Genomic DNA, 21,683 nt, shown 5'->3' with positions numbered 1-21,683 from the left:
ACTTTATTGTTTGACCCCTCCCTTACCCTTTTCAATTTTGCTACTGTAGATGGCAAATGTCCCCATTGTGAAACTATTAAAAGCTTTCTGATTCAGATTCTGATAACGGCCCGACAGGAAACCATAACCACAATGTGGCCCGCGGCAAAAAATGACTTTGACACCCTTGCTGTTGATGGATGCAACAAATTCCAGTAAATTTTGAAATTAAAATATCATTCAGATTCCAAAATAAATAAAACGCAAGTAAGGTAATACGTCTGTGTAAGCTCTCAGTCGTACAGGAGTGGTCCATCGATGAGAAGGTTTCTTCAGCCGTCATCTGTACAAAAGTGAAGGTTTCGGACGTTTCGCCTCCTATCCAAGAGGCTTCGTCAGCGAACTAAAGTCTGACTGGTCGTATTGGCCCCATTTATATATCCCTAATGTCCAGACCTGGTGGCGCCGGACACAGCTATGATAGGTCCCTACTCTCAGGTTGGGGGAGGCGCGGGACCCCCCCCTGTGGCCCCACTGATTGTTCCTACATTCCTGACTAACGATTGGCCTATTACACCCACTCCCCCCGGTATCACCTCATCAGCATAACGACCCTCATCAGCATTGCGAAAGTTGCCTAACCTGTTTTGCCTGAGCAGGCTATTGTATGAACGATCCAAATTGAACCTCACACCACCAGACCGGTTTAATGAAGGATTTTGTTGTTTTATAAGAATCGCCTCTTTTACCCCCCTTTCAAACCATCTATGTTCTTTCGCTAAGATTTTAACCTCATTGTCGTCAAATGAGTGGTTAGTAGCTTTTAGGTGCAAATGTACTGCCGATTGAGGCCCACTAGTATTATCCCTGCGATGTTGATAAAGACTCAACAAATTCTCAAAAAAAGACTTTATCAACATCGCAGGGATAATACTAGTGGGCCTCAATCGGCAGTACATTTGCACCTAAAAGCTACTAACCACTCATTTGACGACAATGAGGTTAAAATCTTAGCGAAAGAACATAGATGGTTTGAAAGGGGGGTAAAAGAGGCGATTCTTATATAACAACAAAATCCTTCATTAAACCGGTCTGGTGGTGTGAGGTTCAATTTGGATCGTTCATACAATAGCCTGCTCAGGCAAAACAGGTTAGGCAACTTTCGCAATGCTGATGAGGGTCGTTATGCTGATGAGGTGATACCGGGGGGAGTGGGTGTAATAGGCCAATCGTTAGTCAGGAATGTAGGAACAATCAGTGGGGCCACAGGGGGGGGTCCCGCGCCTCCCCCAACCTGAGAGTAGGGACCTATCATAGCTGTGTCCGGCGCCACCAGGTCTGGACATTAGGGATATATAAATGGGGCCAATACGACCAGTCAGACTTTAGTTCGCTGACGAAGCCTCTTGGATAGGAGGCGAAACGTCCGAAACCTTCACTTTTGTACAGATGACGGCTGAAGAAACCTTCTCATCGAGCAAGTAAGGTAAGTTCTTTCTGTGTACCAGTACTGATCCACGACCTGGGGGTTGGAGACCACTGACTTAGTGGAGTTCATCAGCATTTCGTTTTTATGCTGCGCATAAATGGAAGTAAATTACTTTTTATTTTTGTACTTGACCTTTTAAATGCCTTAAATTTCTCATTTTTCAAAACAAATTTCATTCTTTTGCCTTTAAATATTGCGTCTACTTTTCGCGACGCACATCGAGTTACCTTGTGCTCCAAATGACAGTACTCATGTTGCTATATTCTTGATCCTCTTTGGTTTCCCGAGAGTTTGAAAGGACCTGAAGGCAGATTGATTTGCGTCTTAGTCCCGCTCGACGTATATGTCCATTATGCGCCTCCCTACTCCATTTATTAGCGTTTGAAACCCTTTAATTTGGTAATGCAGGGAAAACTGCGGGGACCAGCCCGCCAATCAGAAAGATCCCATCGCTGCGTTGACCCCACTCTTCACCTGTGATTTGAATTTTGCCTACACCAACATGCACACTACCTCAGAGTGACGCTTTTAACGACAGGTTCCGCCAATGTCGCGATGAGTGATGACTTTCCGAGTACCTGTGCTTTAGCGCTCAGAGTGGGGGGGGGGGTTTCAAGGTAGATGAAAAATGAGCATGTGTGGGACGGCAAAGGGGGAATACAGGATGAGAAAGAAAAGAAAAACAGCTGAAAGGGGGAGTTTTGGTGCATGAGTGGAAATGAGGAAGAAAAAAAGCAGGCAGGGAGGGGGCAAGGCTGCGGCAACATGATGAGACTCTTAAAGCAAGAGGGAACGGACAAAGCTGCAACGCAGGATAAAAGCCCGTGATGGAGATTTGATACTGTGAAAGAGACCGAGAGAGTGCATTAGGGAACAAAACCATGAATGATGCATCAAAGGTTCCTCTGTTTGAGTTATTGGGGCTGAGACGTGCCGGTCGCTTGAAAGGAATTTCATCCCCCCCAACCCAAAAAAAAGGCGAGTGTGTCAACACAAGAGAAATAAATGGAGGATCACCAAGGATGGCGAGAAGACCAAGAAAAGATTGAGTGAAGGGGAACAAATGCCAGTGTAGAGGGGCTATTCCTGGAAACACACGCACACACAGGAAAAGGAAAAGAAAAAAAAACATTTAAAATATATAATCTATTTTTATCTGTCTATCTAGCTAGTTAGAAAAAAGACATATACAGTATACAGTAAAGTCTCGTTATATCGATATTCAAGGGAGTCCGAAAAAATATGGATATATCCGGAACTATCGATATATCCGACCCTGTTTGCATGTAATTCTCTCCGTGCGTGCATAGGAATAGCATCGATATAACCGGGACTATCGATATATCCGATATCGATATAACGAGACTTTACTGTATAAACTACATAATATATAGTTGGACTTAAAGCAGCATGCCTGTTGCTTCGCAAACAGTTGTTCAGAAGACACTCGCGCACGCACGCACGCACACACATGCACACGCGCACACACGCACACACACACACAAAAGGCCAAGTTCCACTATATTGATGATCTTGTATTCTTCCATTTTGGATTGTATGGGAGAAGTCTCCAAAAGATTGAAAGAGAGCAAGTCATGCGTGCAAATGCAAATGGTGGATCCTTGAAGACCCGTACGTCTCTATTTTTACATCGCTAGCCCATAATACAAAAGCAGAGTAGATCCCCTGCCCCTCCCCACCTCTCAACTCTTCGCTCAAGGGCACCATGCAAGGGCATATTGAACATGCACTTAAGTGTGCTTTTGTGCTAGCCTGCTAACATGTGCCAGGATGCACATGAATGCTCTCAGCGTGAGCGAGATAGCCACATCACCAGCTGAGTTATGTTTCGTCCTGCGTCCCCTTTTTTTCTGGGGACCAACCCGATTGCTTTTCCGCCGTTACTATTCCCGCCATTTTAGTCTGCCATCGGCATGCCGCGCGTACTCGGGCACCGTTGCAGCTGCTCTGCATATTCATCAGCGGGGCGTGTGCCAAAGCCGTGGCAGCACTCCACGCCTAACAGCGGGCTAATGCAGCCATTTAAATACTGCTTCGACTCCCCCCCATACTACAACCCCCTCTCCACCCTCCACCGCGCCGCCCTCTGCTTCCTGTCTGTTCCAATTTACTATACAGAGACATGTAATGTGTATTTAATGTCATTTGGAGGCAGACAGACCCAAACAGCGAGTGGCGCAAAGGCCAGTCGCGAGTCTTCCCCTGCCTAAACGTGAGGGCGCGCGAGGTCACTGGGGGGGGGGGGGGGGGTTGACGATGACGGCGAGGAGAAAGGAGGAACAGAGGCAACAGAGGTGAGGCGCCCGTGGAGGCCTTGATGACTCCGTGGTGGAAGCCTGCATAATTGGACGCGCACTCAGAGTGGGGTGGGGGGGGCACAGTTGGACCGATGTGCACATGAAATATTCAATGAGACATTTTGGGCTGACTTGCATGGGGACAAGGCAAAAAGGGCAACGGTGTGCAAATATGTGAAAGTCCACTTTGGAGTGATGCAGTGTATCTATATTAAGTGTTTGAAAGAGAGACGTAGGGGCCCTTGATGGAGGGGGAGGTAGTACATTGTCTGCTTTTCAACTTCAACTCGGGATTTTTAAATCATGACAAAGTCGGCATATATTTCAGTTTTCATCGTCCATTTTAATTTTTCTCCAGGGTTCTTGTATAAAAATTACAAATCATCAATGTCACGAAACTATGGAACAGGAAACTAACATCAAGTCCAAGACCTTTGTAATTTTTTTTTCTATCTGGCCCTGTTATACAAGCTGGAATTAGTGGCTCAAAAAACACTCCTGCTGATGCTATCCATTGAAACCACCTGGGCAGCAACACAGACTGAAAGCCGTTTGTTTGATCACTCTGAGACGAATTTGCGTTGCGGTTAATTGATTGATTGTTCAAAAAAAAATTACATTGAAAAAAAATTGCGTTATTGAGGGAAAAATATTGACAATTTACTTTATTTTTCAAAATCGTTCAGCGTCGTTGGTGGAACAGCCCAAACGCCTTGTCAACAATTTGTTCACATCAACAGACTTTGTTTTGAGGTTCAAGGAAATGTAAAGCCATTTTTTTTCTCTACTTAACCTACCTAGTAGCTATTTTGCGATCCCGCTGGGTCCTTTTTTGAAAAATTTTGGATGGAGAACAAAATCGACACTGCCTATGATGGTTCTTCATTTTATAGCATTGCGGCGGCGGCCGTTTGGGAGCTTCGCTGGCTCCGACGTGTTTGGAGCCCCGCCATGAATAGTAAAAGAGCACGTTGGAAAGAGAGGACAAATGCAACGCGATTCGCTCCATCAATCGCGTTCATCTGGCGCTCGGGGGGCTGATGCATGGCCGCTGCACGTTGTTCGCCCCCTCGCCATTTATCTCAATCAGCGTGCTTGTCTGTTAGCCATCCGGCCTAAGAAACCTCGGCGAGGCAGACAAACGAGGAAGACACAGCAGTTTTATTGGCACAATAAAACACCAGGCGTGCGTGTTACAAGCGCCTCGTTCCACAAATGGTTCGTGGTGGTGGTTTTAAAGTTGAGTAGGGCGTAGCAGACAAACAAGCGTAGTTTGGATGCACTCAAAAGTCCTGGTGCAGTGCGAAAAAAAAAAAATTGCAATCTTCGAAATTTGAGATAAGTGGCGTTAGCTTATGGCTAATTTTGATTCATTACAAATATTTTCCAAAGTGAAGCTCCAATAAAGTCAGCAGTGGGATTTTCCACACCGTGACAACGAGGCGTTCCAGACGTGACGTCACGGTAGGCATCGTCACCAACTCAAAAACAAGACTTCCTGAATATTCAGCGCGGGTCTTAAAACGTAAAATATGGCTATATGCGGTGGAATCTTTGGAAAATACGCTCAGTAGAAGTCATTTGAAGCCATTTTACAAATTATGGACACAACTTGTCGGAGGCGTCGGTTGTCCTTTCAGTACAAAGGAGAAGGAGCTCTCCACTGCAATGTCGACGCCATGTTGACTGTGGAAAAGCAGCGGGATGGTTCAATGAAGCCTCATTCATTCCCTGCTCGGAGATGGAGCAAGTGTTTTTATGTGTGTGTGCGTGCGTGTGTGCGCGTGTGCGTGTGCATGTGTGTTTGTGTGTGGCTGTGCTCCTCTGGAACGTCGGCCGTCATGTGTGTACTGAACTGCGACATTGCGGAAATAGAAGAGGAAGGAAGCGATGAAGAGTGCGGGGAATGGCGGGGTGATGGGGGGGTTCAGGTGGTGCTGGCTGAGAGATTAGCTGCGAATGATGAAAGTGCTCACACAAGATTTAAAGCGACACTCCAAGGTGAGCTCTTGTCGGACAAAAAGAAAGCATGACAAGGATTTTGTGGGGATGAGACGCCAAGATAGGAGCGAGATATCAAATGACACACAAGAACCCGACTAAGTCCCCTTCACTTTTATGTTACTTGTCACCTGGTTTGGAAAAATGCAAATGCCTTTTTGATGATAGTCTTCTTGTGTATTTTTTTCATTACTTTTTAGTTTTGTTGCACAGACACAAACTATTAGAGAAACCAGTGGATGAGTGGTTAGCGTGGTGACAACACAGTGAAGAGATACCGAGTTCTCTTCCATCTCCGGCTTCCGTGCGTAGAGTTTGCGTGTTCTCCCCGCGCCTGGGTGGCTTTTCTCCAGGTACTCTGGTCTCCAGAAATATGCATGGCAGGCTGGTTGAAGGCTCCAAATTGTCCCTAGGTGTGAGTATGAGCGTGGATGGTTGTCTCCGTGTGACTTGTGATTGACTGGCAACCAGTTCAGGGTGTCCCTCGCCCACTACCCGAAGACGGCTGGGAAATGAAGAGGATCAGAAGTGTGTGTGTGTGTGTGTGTGTGTGTGTGTGTGTGTGCGCGTGTGTGTGTGCGTGTGTGCGTGCGCGCGCGTGTGCATGAGCACAATAGAAGCACAATCAATCCCGGCGGAATTCAGGTAGCGCGGCTGCAACTGCTCAAATGTAGGTCAGCCGTGCCTTCTGCCATACGCCAACACTGCAGGAAACAAGAACAAAAGCAGAAAGAACACAGCCAAAGACCTGAATATGACTGAACACCCCCTGCCCCCCCCAAAAAAAAAAGTAAGGCGGGTGGATGGTGGGTGCATGATGATCGGTCCATCCATGCACCGGCCCCGCCGAGTGCGCTGATACTGGTCTGTGTGCGTGCGCCTTTCAAAATTATATAACACATCACGCTGCGTAGCTTGGCACGTTGCGTCTATTTATAGCAACACTTTGAAGGAAGTGTGACACACAGACACACAAAAAGAAAAAAAAAACCTCAGCCAGCCTGAGTGGGCGGTACGCAATCAGACTGAAGCTTTGTATTTGCGTGTAGTGATCGTGTACTCTCCGCGGACGTAACATTAGGTGCGCCTGCACGCATCCAACGCAGCAGCTGTGCCAAAATTCCGCCGTCACAAAGATGAGAATGACTTTGTTTTAAAATTTTAATGTTACCGTCGCTTGGCCGCGTGAGAGCCTCATAGCTTTGTGGTCTTCATCCCGTTAACATTAAGCTAGCGGACATTAACGGTAATGGCATTAAGTTAGCAACGATGTTGCGGTGCTTATCACCATTGAAACACCAGAATGAAAACAAACTACAGTTTATTTAATCAACTAGTCATTAATTCTTGATCTTCTGCAAAGAATAGCGCCACACTGATTCTTGTTCTCCATCTTAGCTTTTTTTGTTTTCATATGCCACTCGTGTCGCAGCTGTCTGTTGCGCGTGTCTTTGAGCTTGCGTGAGTGCGCGCGTGCGACTTTCATCCATCACCGGGAGGCAACGATGCCCCCCCAAACCCCCTACCCCCCTGCACACCTCTCCCCGTTCACACCTCCACTCACATCAAGGAGTCAATTTGTCAGAGACGTCAGAGGTGCTAACGAACAACTGACCTCTTGCGAGAAGATTTTTACAGGCATGCCATAAAAGTGTGTGTTTATTCCGAACGTTGAGGTGCTAAATTTAAATCAGGACCAGAAAGCTTAATCCGATGATGTACACGCCGAGGGTGGGTAAGGCGGTCTCTTCTTCGGCCGTCTGGACCATCCGATTTGACAGTCTGCCCTGTCACAGCGGCGGCAGCTGTCGCCGTGTTAATTGTTCTCAGTGATGGTCGAGCACACAACGCACACCCGCCTGCGCCGAGTCATCAATGGTTGGGCTCGCTAAGCACCATTTTAACCTTTTAATCAGTGAGCCGGCACACACGGTTGCCGCCGGAATGTCACCGGATTCTCTCTTTATCCACGCAGGACCAACATAGCACATATGCATATGAGTACCCGTGGTGAAGTCTCAGACTGAGAGTGGCAGTGACTAATGTCAGGCAGCCTCTGTGCTAATTAAATGCTGCTCACACGTTAATTATGGCCAACTGCAGCATTCGGGGGGGGGGTCCCTAATTGACTACGAAATGACGTATCCAACCTTTGCTTGGCACAAATGATTTGATCTTCATGCAAGTCGTAGCCACTTCCTATAAATTGGCTGTTAGCTGTATCGCCACGATTTACTCAACGCGCTGGAACGCGTCTTTATTTGGTGGTTGAGGATCAAGGCATCTGTTTTCTTCATTTATTTTTTCAAGAGCAAAAATTAAATACATAATTTATGGCCTTTTATTATAATGAATATAATATAATAATAATATTATAATGAATGTAGCCGTTGAGGAAGGAGCACACAAGATTGGACGAAGACTTGTTTATTCCAAAGGCTAACAAGTGGATCTGAGCCAAACAGAAAATGCAGTGAAATATGTGATATGAACCCGCCCCCTCCCGTGCACCTGCTGGGTGACATGCTTGGTCCTAGTACCCGCCTCACAGCCCACCACCAGAACACCCAGGAGGAAAGTCAAGGTGAAAACTTTGCTCGGGGCTTGACCAGCCTGACACAACGACTACGCAGTCCATCGTTCGGTGGTGCAGGTGACGTCATTCGGGCAGGTGACCCGGGTGAGACCTGAGTGGGGGAAAAGACCCTGGCTGGAGGTTTCGGATGGCGTCCGCGACGTGGAACCTGGGCCGGCGAAATGTCCTCACCCGCAACTAAATGAGCAGGTGTGAGCCTGTCTACTGAAATGCCCTCCCTTCGCCCACGCATATTGAGCACAAAACTCTTTTCCCCGTGTTCGAGTACTCTAAACGGGTCATCGTACGGCGGCTGGAGGGGAGAGCGGTGGGCATCGTGACGCACAAAGACAAACCGGGCAGAGCTAAGAGCAGACGGAACAAATACTTTGGGGACACAGTGGTGAAATGGTGCTGGAGTCAGGGGCTCTCCTGGTAAAAAGGGGAAAGAAGGTGCACCCGAAGCTTCAGGCAGAAATTTACCAGGGACACAGAGCGGCTGGCCGAACACTAACTCTGCCGAAGCGGCGTTAAGGTCTTCTTTAGGGGCCGAACGTAACCCGAGCGGGACCCACGGAAGTCGGTCGACCCAGTTACCGTCCGATAGCGCGGCCCGTAGTGCCGCTTTAAGTGACCGGTGGAAACGTTCGCACATCCCGTTAGCCTGCGGATGTTAGGTCATAGTGCGGTGTACCTGCACACCCAAGGACTGCACCATGGCCGACCAGAGCTCGGACACAAACTGGGGGCCTCTGTCCAAAGTGATGTCGGATGGTGTGCCGAAACGCGCGACCCAGGATGACAGAAATGTGCGTGCTATATCTGCCGAGGTCGTAGAGTACAGGGGGACTGCTTCCGGCCACCTAGTGGTCCGATCGACCATAGTGAGGAGATGTGTCCAACCCTGCGAAGGAGGGAGGGGCCCGACCAGATCCACATGGATGTGGTCAAATCTCCTGGCCGGAATTGGAAAAGTTTCCAGGCTGCGTGAGGAATAAACCGGTTGTAAAAATTGATCATTTCCAAAAACTCCTGCAGAGCCTTAACTGTGTGCGGGGGAAATCCACCACTGCTTGCACTTTGGCGGGTAAGGGGATGGCGCCCTGTGGAGACATGCGGTGCCCCAAGAAATCGATCTCGGGCAAACCAAATTGGCACTTCACAGGGTTAACGATAAGGCTGTGCGAATCAAGACGCTTCAAAACCATCTTTAAGTGTGAAAGGTGTTCCTCTAATGAATAACTAGTTTTCAAATCCGAAGTCAAGAATAATGACTGTTGTTATGGTTTACATCCAAAAATATGAAATTTAGGTGAGGATTTTAGCAAGCATCATGGAATTTCACACGTTTGATTTGTTTTCGCGGGCCAAAAAAAATTATGTGGCGGGCGGGATTTGGCCCCCGGGCCTTGACTTTGACACCTGTGAGGTACATGAACACAAAATCGAGGCCTCACAAGACTGAGTCCATCAGTCTTTGAAAGGTCTGTGCCGCCCCCTTCAGGCCAAAAGGCATGCGGAGGAATTCAAAGAGACCAAAAGGGGTTATTACTGCAGTTTTTGGCACATCCTCTGCCCGTACCGACACATGGTGATAACCGCGAACTCGATCTACTTTAGAAAAGATCACGGCGCCGGCCAAACGTGCGGAAAAGCCTTGGATGTGCGGAATGGGGTAACGGTCATGCGTGTTTATATTATTAAGCCGACAAAAATCACCGCATGGCCGCCAAGAACCGTCACTTTTGGGCACCATGTTTAATGGTGAGGCTCACGATGCCCAAGCGCTCCATCGTCGCGAACTCCCCTTTCGCCATTGCCAATTTTGCCGCGTCGAGGCGACGAGCGCGGGCAAAAACTGGCGGTCCAACCGTGGCAACGAAATGCTCTACCCCGTGTTTTGTATCGGCATTGGAAAAGAAAACATTACCTGACGTTAAATAATTTGCATGCGTTAACGCTCCGAGCCCTCCAGCCTCACACGGAAAAATGGCGAAAGAGATGGCGTCAATCAAACGACAGTTAGCAATGTCCACAAGTAGTTCATGAGCGCATAAAAAATCTGCGCCGATTGTCGGAACTGTAATCGAGGCTATCGAGGCTACGATAAAGTCCCACTCGATTTTCCGTTCGTGGAAACACAGTCATCGACCTGGAGCCAAAGTTGGCGATGGGCGAGCCGCATCCATCTGCCGTCTTGTCCGCGGCTGTGGCCGTCAGCAGGCTTACTTGTGCCCCGCTGTCCACAAGAAAACGTCTGCCTGACGAGTAGTCGGTGATGAAAAGCAGCTCGCTTTCGTTGCCGGCGCCCACGACTGCTAGGAGTGTCCCGGAGCTTCGTGGCGGCAGGGGGGTACGCACCGTCGAGCCTTGGCGCCAAACCGCTGATGGAAGACACAAGTGGTCTTCCCGCACCGCTTCTCCACTTCTACTACTCCTGCCCCGACGGTCGGATCGATGGTCGATGCATCTTCACCGAGGGGTTCGGCCGTCACGCTTTGCACGGCGAACCGCCGTGTCGCCAGAAGCACCACTTCTTCAGCCAAACTTTGATAGTCGCCGGTGGCTAAGTACGTCGAATTAACTAGCACGGTGCACGCTGAGGCTGGTAGTGACGAAGGAATAGATGGGGGAAAAGGAATCCGGCTTCATCCGAATTTAAGAGCGACAGCATATTGTCCATGAGATCCACTGCTGTTTCGTCACTGAGTTCGGGAAGGGAAAGAAGCCTGTCTGCTCTCTCAGAGGCTGATAACGTGAACCTACTCAGCAGGTGTTTGAGCGCGTCGTATTTCCAGCATCGTGGAGGTGCACACAAGAGAGGCAGCACACGACGAGTAGTCTGCTCGTTGAGAGACGTGGCGGCCAGGATATATTTCGGCTCATATATTTCAGAAAAGTCCTTCCACATGCTGGAACCACGAAGCCGGATCGCTGTGCCAGAACTCGGGAAGTATCGCGGCTGAGGCGGCGTCTGCGAGTTGGAGCGTTGGTTGTGACGACATGGCCGAGGAAGATGCCTCTTCGTCGGTTGACAGAAACATTTTAAACGTCGGGGTCACCAGTGTAGCCGTTGAGGAAGGAGCACACAAGATTGGACGAAGACCTGTGTTTATTCCAAGGGCTAACAAGTGGATCTGAGCCAAACAGAAAATGCAGTGAAATATGTGATATGAACCCACACCCTCCCGTCCACCTGCTGGGTGTTATGCTTGGTCCTAGTGCCCCCCACAATATTTTATTTATCTTACATACATTATCTATTTATCTCGCTAGCTGTCTTGTTATCTAGCTATCTATCTAGCTAACTGGCAAGCTTTCTAGTTGGCTATCTATCTAGCTGGTTAGCTATCCAGCTGGCTAGCTATGTAGCTGGTTAGCTATCTAGCTGGCTATCTATCTTGCTATCTCTCCAGCTAGCTCTGTGTCTAGCTGTCTATCTAACAGGCTATCTATCTATAAAGCTATCTTTTTATTAGTTTTTAATGTATTTTTCAACAATGCTACTTTTTGGTGTTTTTTTAGTAAGTTTAAGATTCGTTTTTTTAAGATGTAGTTTTTATTGCATAAAGAATTAACAAAATAAATACTGCAAACTAGAAATGACACCCCCCATCCCAAGCTCATGGATGATGTTAAACAAAAACATTTTCACTATAATTGTCGTGAGATTTATAAACATAAGACATGGTTTTGCTTTGTAAAATCACATTAGCTCATTTTTGTGAACTGCAATAACCTCTGCGACATTTCAAGCTTTATCACTGTCCGAAGTGTCTGTCGCCCTCCGCTGAGACCTTCTCCGGCTTTGAGCAAACGCCTGCTCGAGGATTTCATAGTTTTCATCAGTCATGGTTGTAGCAAACCGAACGCTTTGTGGTTTGTCAAAAACAAATTCTGTTTGGAGAAATTTGCCACAGATCTCGTCAATCGTACGATGCGTCGGAGCGATGTGTCGGCCGGAAGCCTTCTCAAAGTGGCATTGAAAAATGTATGGCTAACGGCACTTTTGCAAACGCTGGCCTCGTGTCAATTGGCAAGTCACTGGCAAGGGAATTCAATTAATTGCCTGTTCGAAACAAAATTGTATGTTGTGTTGTGATTTTTGGGACACCTCGTCTTCTTATCAAGGCACAGTAGCCCAGAAATAAACAAACAAACAAACAAACAAACATCCATCCATTTTCCATACCACTTACTCCTCATTATGGTCGCGGGGGGTGCTGGAGCCTATCTCAGCTGTCTTCTGGCACGAGGCGGGGGACACCCTGAATTGGTTGCCAGCCAGGGCACACAAAGACGTACAACAGTCACCCTCACACCTAGGGACAATTTGGAGTGGTCAATCTGCCTGCCATGCATATTTTTTGAGTGTGGGAGGAAACCGGAGAACCCAGAGAAAACCCACGCGGGCCCGGGGAGAACATGCAAGCTCCACACAGGGAGTCCGGACCAGGATGCGAACCGGCGACCTCTGCACTGTGAAGCCGGTGTGCTAACCACTCGACTACCGGGCCACCCAACAAACAAACAAATAAATAAAATAAACACATAAATAAATAAATATAGAAATAAATACATATACAAATATATAAATAACTGAAGTCAAAATGAGTCGAGGGGGGCAGCTAATTTGGCAAAACAAGCAAGCACCCCTCCAGAAACCTCCCACCCCCCCATCCCCCGACTCTAAAACACATGCAAGTGATGTGAAAATGAGGGCTTGCTGTGCTTTTGAGCAAGCTCGCCAGTTGCCGCTGACGATGGGGGGGGGGGGGGGGGTCTGAGCTCAACAGCCGCAGACGCAAAATGGTGTGTGATTAACATTACGGAGCTTGCCAACTGGCTCACTTTGCCTTGGCGTGTGGACGGTGCAGTAATTGGAAAGAGGAAGCTTCACCTTCTTCACCCCAAATTGGAAGACATCCTTCGGAAAGAGGAGGCCTGCCCGTTCATCGATTCGTCACATATTGCACTTTTATAAACGTCCGGGAAAGTTGCAGTTTTGAAATATCGCTCATTTTTTGCGTGAGTCTGCCGATGAAAATAATGAACATTAAATTGTAGAGTAATGATATGAATCATGAAACGCTCTGGGTGTTATGCTTCAACTCGATTGTTTGTGCTTCTGTTTCTGGTCGGCCTCCAGAGGGCAGTATCCAAATGTCACACAGGACAAAGAAGAACTGGCACAATTGTTTATTTTTTGGTGGAAAATTAAGACGTGGAAATGCTGATAGCCGTTGAAAACCGCTCGATCGATTAATTGGTTAGACCCAAATACTTAAGTGCTATTTATATACATTTTTTAAGCTATTTGCACTCATTGTGAGTATTTATTTTCCGCTGACTTTTGACCATTGCTCTCTTCGTTTGAAATTCGTTCATTCGTCAAACTAGACATTTTTTTACACCTCCATAGATAAACGTCTGAGTAAGCTCTCAGTCGTACAGGAGTGGTCCATCGATGAGAAGGTTTCTTCAGCCGTCATCTGTACAAAAGTGAAGGTTTCGGACGTTTCGCCTCCTATCCAAGAGGCTTCGTCAGCGAACTGAACGTCCGAAACCTTCACTTTTGTACAGATGACGGCTGAAGAAACCTTCTCATCGAAGGCTCCATAGATAAAGCGCAGATTTCACCTTAGCACGGCGTGGTTACGATGGCGACACTTTGAATCAGCATCCCAAAACCCCTTCTGCCTTCACAGCCGCATAGCCATGGAATCAGGGTGTGATGAAATTAATTGCGATGCACGGCGTTACCCCTGCGACGACGAGGGCTAGGCGAAAGGTCAACCAAAGGTGCAACCAAAGGTGCAACCACTTGTGCGCTTTTGTTTCAAATGTGGACCCACTTTAGAGTGCCTACTCGAATCTTCCCTTTCAGATTTTTGGCAGCAAAAGCCAAGTTCTCCGGTTGGCCATCTTTGTCCCTGCATCCCTCCCTGCCTCATCAATCACTTTTGCTTGCCCACTGTGATCACACAAGCTGGATCAATTCCGTCTGCCAGATTGAGCCGGTTTGCATAGAAAGCCTCAGATGCACCCTGCAAGTTTGCAGTAAAGACTGACACCGCATTATAAAATAAAGCTTTGCCTCTTGTTTTTTTTTTACTTATTTCTTCTACTTGCTTGTCAGAGATGGGAATGCGAGTCGAACTAAAAGCAGGTGCTGCGGATGCATTTTGGCTTGAACACACTGTACCAAAGACGCACATATTTATTTACCGTATTTTCAGTGTATAAGGCGCACCCAAGAGCCTTGATTTTTTTCAAAAGATGACCCTGCGCTTGATATGTGAAGTAATATTGAGCAGCAACAGGTCTTGCAACGACCGTCAGCAGCCACCGATTACATTTTCCCCCTGGAGAAGAATTAGTGCTTATAATGTGGTGTGCCTTATATTTGGAAAACCTTTAGATATTTACATATTGGCCTTATACATGGAAAAAGTTAGAAAATACACCATTCTTTGGTGTTGCGCCTTCTACTCCGGTGTGCCTTACACACCGGAAAATACAGTATTCTTTTGTTTATTCATTCATTTATTTATTTGAACCCTTGCATTTGGGAATGGGTCTCAGGGGTTTGACATAACCTCGACACATCCAACACAATCAATATGTCAATTTCTTTTGACAAGCCCACTTGCAAATCACTGGCTGGTCCATTTTGTGCACAGTCATTTTTTTCGGTTTTTAGTAAATGTGTCATAAATATGTAAAAAATATATATCTATATTTTATTTTTCACCAATGAAGCGAACGTGCGTATAAACTAGTTGCATTGGGTACCCAATTGGATGCAGAGTCTTCTATTGAGCCAATGTCAGGCTTATTATTAACTTATTCACTGCCATTTACAAAAGACGGCTGAAGAAACCTTCTCATCGATGGACCACTCCTGTACGACCGAGAGCTTACACAGACGTGCCATTTACAAATTTATTCGGAATTGAAAATATGACTGAGAGCACCATGCCCGAATTTGTTCTGGTTTAGATTTTTCCTCTTTGGTTGCTGATAAAGCGCTGGCCATGGCTTCTGGCAATGTCCTTCCATAAGGGAGCAGAATTTCCTGTTTTGTTATGCGCTTTGTTCCAGCTTGCGATGTTGTGAAAGCACAAACCAATATGTCTGGCATTGTATGTTGGACAGCCGTGCTCATTTCAAGCTCATATAACTCCAGACCCATATACTTTAGGAATTAACTGTTTTTTTTTTCTGACCAAAGAAGAGAGTCGAAGGTTTCGTACGCTGCATTTGATGTTTAAGTAGTTCTAAAACTCATTATTCTGTGGGTCCTGGAATTCGAGTGACAATGACAACAACTCTGGCACTGAAGTGGACACATTTTTGCACATAGCCTGGCGGTGAATGAGTTAAGAATGGAGCCTTATGGAGGCTTCCAATACCAGCCTCAAAAGGAAAATTAAAAAAAGAGATAAACCAAGAAATACATGTTTTAAAAATCTGGTATGGAGTATGGAGTCCCTGGTATGGAGTAAGTCCTCCACAGGTGTAGTTGTATTATTATTATTATTATTAAGTTTTTATATTCACACACAAAATAAATTACATTAAATCAAAAATACAAGTTATATACATTTTGGGATCTGTAAGTACTCAGAGTCAATTCTCATGCTGGTGTCGAGTCTGAAAAAGAAGTCCCTACTCAGGACGTTGTCCTTTTAAATGCAAAATGTTCGCTTGGCAGCGAGAAAAATAGGCTGAAGGGGATTTAAGACGACGACTACCTAAAGTTGCTCCGGTGTGTTCGGGGGATGCAATCACGCGCTTAACGGCAACTTTAAATGAGGCAATTAAACCCGGAAGATAAAGCCAAGAGAGAGCACGGCCATCAGAAAGAAAATAAAAAAACTTGTCACACAGTAAACATTGCGACTGGCTCTTCCCGCATTCCCGCGTCGTTGCGTAAGCACCCCACAATGTTATTATGACACTGTAATCCTCCACTATGCCCCCCCGCCCCCGCGTTTAGTGACGGCCTGTGTCGCATGAGGATTTGCACCGAAGATTACATGAATGGATGTACAGCTCCGAGGCGCTCATTTGCATGCGCCCGCGCGTTGCATGTTGCCGCAAACAAAGCCGCTTAAAGTGGACCCCCAAGTATTGTTTACAGTTGACAAGGGGGGATTGAACAACATCAACTTTTCAGAATTGTATTTACTTTTGGGTGTTTCAGCGAATCCAAATTAGGCGAGTGGTGCGTAAAAGCGTTGGCAGAGTGAACTCACTCGGCGGGAGAGTTCCCCGGGTCACGTGACACCACACCGATGGCCCGATTTATTTTGAGCTCATGCGAAATAGTCATCACGGTGGATTTTCCCTTCAATGAACCCATTCGAGTTAAGCTCGTCTCCTTTGGAGGGAAGATGTCGTACGTTTGAGATGTCAGCTAATCACTTTTTTTCTCGTCTTGTATCTCCGTTGCAGGTGCAGACGTCGATGAAATCACCGGGACAGGACAGAGAGGGATGGAACGGAACAGAAACGCGTCTGGGAAAACGACCAGAACAGCCTTGGGTTATATTCAGCACTGACCTGGCCCCCCCGCCCCGCGGAGGCCCACCCCGCGAATCCCTGCGCATTGTTTTCGTCGGTCACTTTTGGATTACGATTTTTTGGGCTTATCCCATAAGCAGCCATGCTCCTCTTTCGACTTGCAAGTGAACGAAAAAGACAAAACTCCCTCATGGCACACTGGTGCGTGCCGTTGGGCCTGGTGCTCCTCTTCAACGCGGCCTGTGGTCAAAAAATGGAGCCCCCCAAGCACCCCGTGGTCACCACCAACTACGGCAAGCTGCGAGGAATCAAAAAGGACTTGAACAACGAGATCCTGGGCCCAGTGGAGCAGTACCTGGGGGTGCCCTACGCCACGGCGCCCATCGGCGACCGCCGCTTTCAGCCTCCCGAAGCGCCAGGTTCGTGGCAGGAGATCCGCAACGCCACCCAGTTTGCCCCTGTGTGCCCCCAAAACGTGCACGGGGTGCTGCCCGAGATCATGCTGCCTGTTTGGTTCACGGACAACCTGGATGTGGCGGCAGGCTACATCCAGAACCAGAGCGAGGATTGCCTCTATCTCAATGTCTACGTGCCCACGGAGGATGGTGAGTGTTGGGGGGGCGAGGGGTCAATGGGGGTCGGGGGAGGGGGGTCTCGGTGCCAAGCCCTCTCCTTCCCCCTGGCTTTCGGTTCAAACGTCGCTCACACTCACACAGCTCTATAATGTGATTGACAAGATTGCTAAACTGTGATTGACCAAAATCTCTGAGGGGCGGGACTTTTTAAGACATTTTTTAATCTATTTTTTATTTTTTTATATGACTCACAATTGCCTAGACATACAAGGGAAGGATGTCAACGTGTTTTTTGTAGAGTTACACACTGGGTCAAAATGACCCCTCTCTACTCTGGCTTCACATTACTGAGGGTCCTTGACCCCTCCCACCCACATCAAATTAATGTTTCATATTTTCCTTCTGTGCCAAAATGAGCCCATCGGAGATGTTCTGCATGATTGGTGTGTGATTTTTTTTTGTGTGATGATGGCGGTCTGATATGGCGGCACGGTGCAATGCTGGTTCGTACGTTCGCCTCACAGAGCGGAGGTGTCAGGTTTGATTTTGGCTGTGGCATTTGCATGTTGTCGCCATGGCTGCGTGGGACTTTGTAGCTCAATTTTGGTTTGAACAGTTTGGGAAAGGTAAATGCAAATAGTAAATTACCGCAATAGGTTATTGTATTTTCCGGACTATAAGGCGCACCCCCAATGAATGGTGTTTTTTCAAACTTTTTCCATATTTAAGACGCACCGGATTATAATGAATGACATGTTTAAAACAGTTTACCATATATAAGGTGCTACGGTAGAGGCTGGCGTGACATTACGTACCCATTAGACAGACGATGTTGCGATAGAGGGAATGTCAACAAAAGAGATTTCGTCATCATTTTCCTTTTTTGATGTCAAAAATGAAAATAGAAAGTGTAGAATAGTATAATGTGTGGTGTTTTCTGCATTTTCATGAGTTCACAAATATTCAGAATCAGAATCAGAATCATCTTTATTGCCAAGTATGTAGGACACACAAGGAATTTGTTTCCGGTAGAACACGCTGCACTAGTATCGTTGTCAAAAAAACTGCGAATCAAACCTCTGAACATAATTTTAAGAATTTATTTAAACACCATTTGATATATCCCAGCATGCACCGCGCCTGACTTTTTCTACCAGGGTGGAAATGGAGTCGTGACTGCTGACAGTTGTGGTGAGACCTGATGCGGTATTACTTCACATATACAGCGCACCGGATTATCATCGCAGGGTCATCTTTCGAGAAAAAAAACGGCTTTTGGGTGCGCCTGACACTCTGGAAAATTCTAGTAGTCGCTGGTTTAACTTCAAATACGATCATCCATCCACTTATTCACCGAGCATGCTCAGGCATCTTCAAATAAGTTCATCAAAGGTCAAATTGCCTCCACCTTTTCACATCAATATTCAACGATACTGTGGATAGATTTTTTTGGCAAAAGAGTCTGAGAAACAGTCTAGTGATATCAAGAATATGCATCACTCTATTTGACTTTTTTCCCCTTCACAGGTCACAGAAAAGTGTGGATTTTTATTAATATTCTGTCTTTTGTTTTATTTATTATGAAGTGGCACCTTCCTTTATTTGTATTCATGCTGATTTGAACGTGACTGATATCGACGGTAGGCTTCCGATCTTGCTTCATTCCTCGGGGAGGGCATCACGTTAGCCACCGATTAGGACCTCATGTAGGTTTTGAAGAGCGATGTGGGAGGTTTTCGTCATATATCATAGCAAGTGTTGTTTGTCGGGCTCCTGCAGAGTCACGCTGGAGCGATGGGATTTCTGCGTAGGGGAGTTGGTGGGAGGGGACGGGTAATTCCCGTCACAAATGACATGCTGGAGACGGGTGTAGCAGAGGATCCGGTATATTTTCTAAATAAAGCCTCTTTCAGATTCCAAAATAAATACAAATGGAAGTTTTTGTCATGTATTGTATTTTCCAGACTAATGAGGTGCACCAGATTATAAGGCGCTCCTTCAATGAATGACATATAAAATATTTTCCCTATATAAGATGCACTGGATTAAAAACTGTTTTTGAAAAAAGAATTACGGCTTTTAGTGTGGAAAACACTGTATTTTATTTCTACTTTTTGTGTGACCCAATCCCATGGACCAGTACAAGCCCGCCACCCGGGGTTGGGCACCACTGTCTTTGAGATTCAAACTCTGCTTTGGAAACGTCTGACAAAGAATGGGTTAATTTGTTCTTCCTGGGTAGCTCTGCCAGACGATGCTTCGGCATGTCAACCTCTCATCCCAGCCTCGTTAGCGGCAGGTTTCCTGGGCGTGGTTGCCGCCTGCGCGCTCATAATTATTCCATCCGCAGCGCCATTCATCTCCATGCGTCAACGCGGTTCTCTCTAACACACACACACACACACACACTCACAGCTTGCAATCTTGCACTATTTCAATTTCCTTTCAAGATCCATGGGGAGCGGCTCGATGCTAACGCGGTAACGGAGGCCCGTCTCAGCACCGACACCACTGCGGCATTGGCACGGAGATATCTCGATAAGCGAGAAGAAACGAAGGAAGAAAAATACAAATAAGTGAATCATGGATGAAGTGGGGGCCTGGCCCCCGCAATATAATGTGGTGTATAACTGCCAATGAGCAAAAAAAAATCACTTCTATTATCACACTAGTCTCTTTTGACTTCTTTTGCCAGTCTCAGTTGATTCTCCAAAAGAAACAAAATTGCACAAAATGCATTTATAGACTTGAGAGCAAAACACAAACCATGAGGCAAAGAAATTTCCTTTTGCCCAGCGACAATTTGAGAAACTCATTCACTGCCATTCCCCAATTTATTCAGGAATTGAAAAGTGTGACGTTGGGCGCCATTCACGAATTTGTTTGGGTTTTGTTTTTTCTTGCTGGAGGTTCTGATAAAGCGCTGGTCAGACCTCTAGCAATGTTTGTCCCTTCCACAAGCGTCAGCATTTGCCTTTTGTCCATGTTAGCGCTTTGTTACATCTTCAGCTGTTGTCAAAGCGCTGTATAAACCAATATGTATTGTATTATATTTTGTACAGTCTCCCCCATTTCAAGCTCAGATAACTCCAAACCCAAATAATTTAGGAATTAACTTTTTTTCTGTTGAAAGAAGATAGTCTACGGTTTCTTACGCTGCATTGAATGATTATGTAATCCTAAAACTCAATATTCCGTGGGTCCAGGAATTTGAGTGACAATGACAAAAACCCTGGCACTGGAGTGGACACATTTTTTGCACATCGTCTGGCAGTCATTGGGTTAATTGCAAAAATAAATCCAATCCAAATCCCCACGTCTTTGAGGACTTTGTTCACTGAGACTCCATTTAGGTGTGAGAGACCATCTCATCTCCCGTGTGTCTTCCTGCATAATGCTGGACGCGCCTTCCTAATCCTCCCCTCATCCATTTAACGCAGTTTTCTTGGCCTGAACCCTGGTTGCAGAAAGAGTTACCAGAATAAGTCGACTTTATTCAAGCATTAGCGACCAGCTTGATTGTGTCTGTTTCTCCTTTTGTGGATCAAAGCATCAATTGGTGGATGCAATTTAAAACCAACGCCTGAGACTAGTGACTTGAGATGAAATGCCAGGTGGGTCCCTGAGTCAAAAGTGTAAGATATACCAGGTGTTCCAATCCTTTTGTCCAAGTTCTTGAAGTTCAGTGCCATTCAGGCTTCGATTTTTTTTCGAGACAGGCCAAAGGAAATCGTCCTTTCTGCTTAATATAGATCTGACTGCCATCTGGAAAAAAATACTATGCTTTCCTAAAATGGAACCCAAGGGCAGTAAATACAGTGAAAACAGCAGGGGCCCCATTGTTGAACTCTGCGGAACACCAATCGCCAGAGGGTCAGAGTGGTGTCCGGCATTGAAGGCCGCATGCATTTTGCCTTTCCACTTGGCTCCAAATGAAAGCTGGCGAGTTGCCTTTATTTTTAGCAAACTAGGTTGTGGGTGGAGGTTGTGGTACAAACCCCGAGGTGGGCTTTTGTCCTGCATTTGACATGATGCGGGTAATCTCCCTCATCGTCTTGCGCCATCGCTATCATCCCCTCGGAATGCCCCCAAACCCCATCCCTCCCCTCCTTCCCCCGCTGATAGATGAGCAATAGAGCCAGCAATAAGACTTTGCTTGCTCATTTCAATGATCCATTTAGGCTAGGCGAAGTGAATTGACTTTTCAACGGCACTTA

General features: G+C 46.6%; 1 protein-coding gene across 2 annotated transcripts in view; it reads left to right on the top strand.

Annotated features, from left to right (window-relative positions):
• The window catches only part of nlgn2a (neuroligin 2a), a 79,071-nt gene that overhangs the window by 11,258 nt on the left and 46,130 nt on the right, over positions 1-21,683 (top strand). For both annotated transcript variants that reach the window (XM_088990537.1, XM_088990536.1), the window contains exon 2: positions 16,823-17,496. In XM_088990537.1, coding sequence (XP_088846663.1) covers positions 17,034-17,496 — 463 coding nt within the window. In that variant the 5' untranslated portion in view covers positions 16,823-17,033. The remainder of the gene's footprint in view (positions 1-16,822; positions 17,497-21,683) is intronic.

This window comes from Hippocampus bargibanti, linkage group LG02 (assembly GCF_051943395.1).
Source record: "Hippocampus bargibanti isolate YZ-2025 linkage group LG02, ASM5194339v1, whole genome shotgun sequence".
NCBI lineage: Eukaryota > Metazoa > Chordata > Actinopteri > Syngnathiformes > Syngnathidae > Hippocampus > Hippocampus bargibanti.
This window is presented reverse-complemented; position numbering and strand designations above follow the sequence as displayed.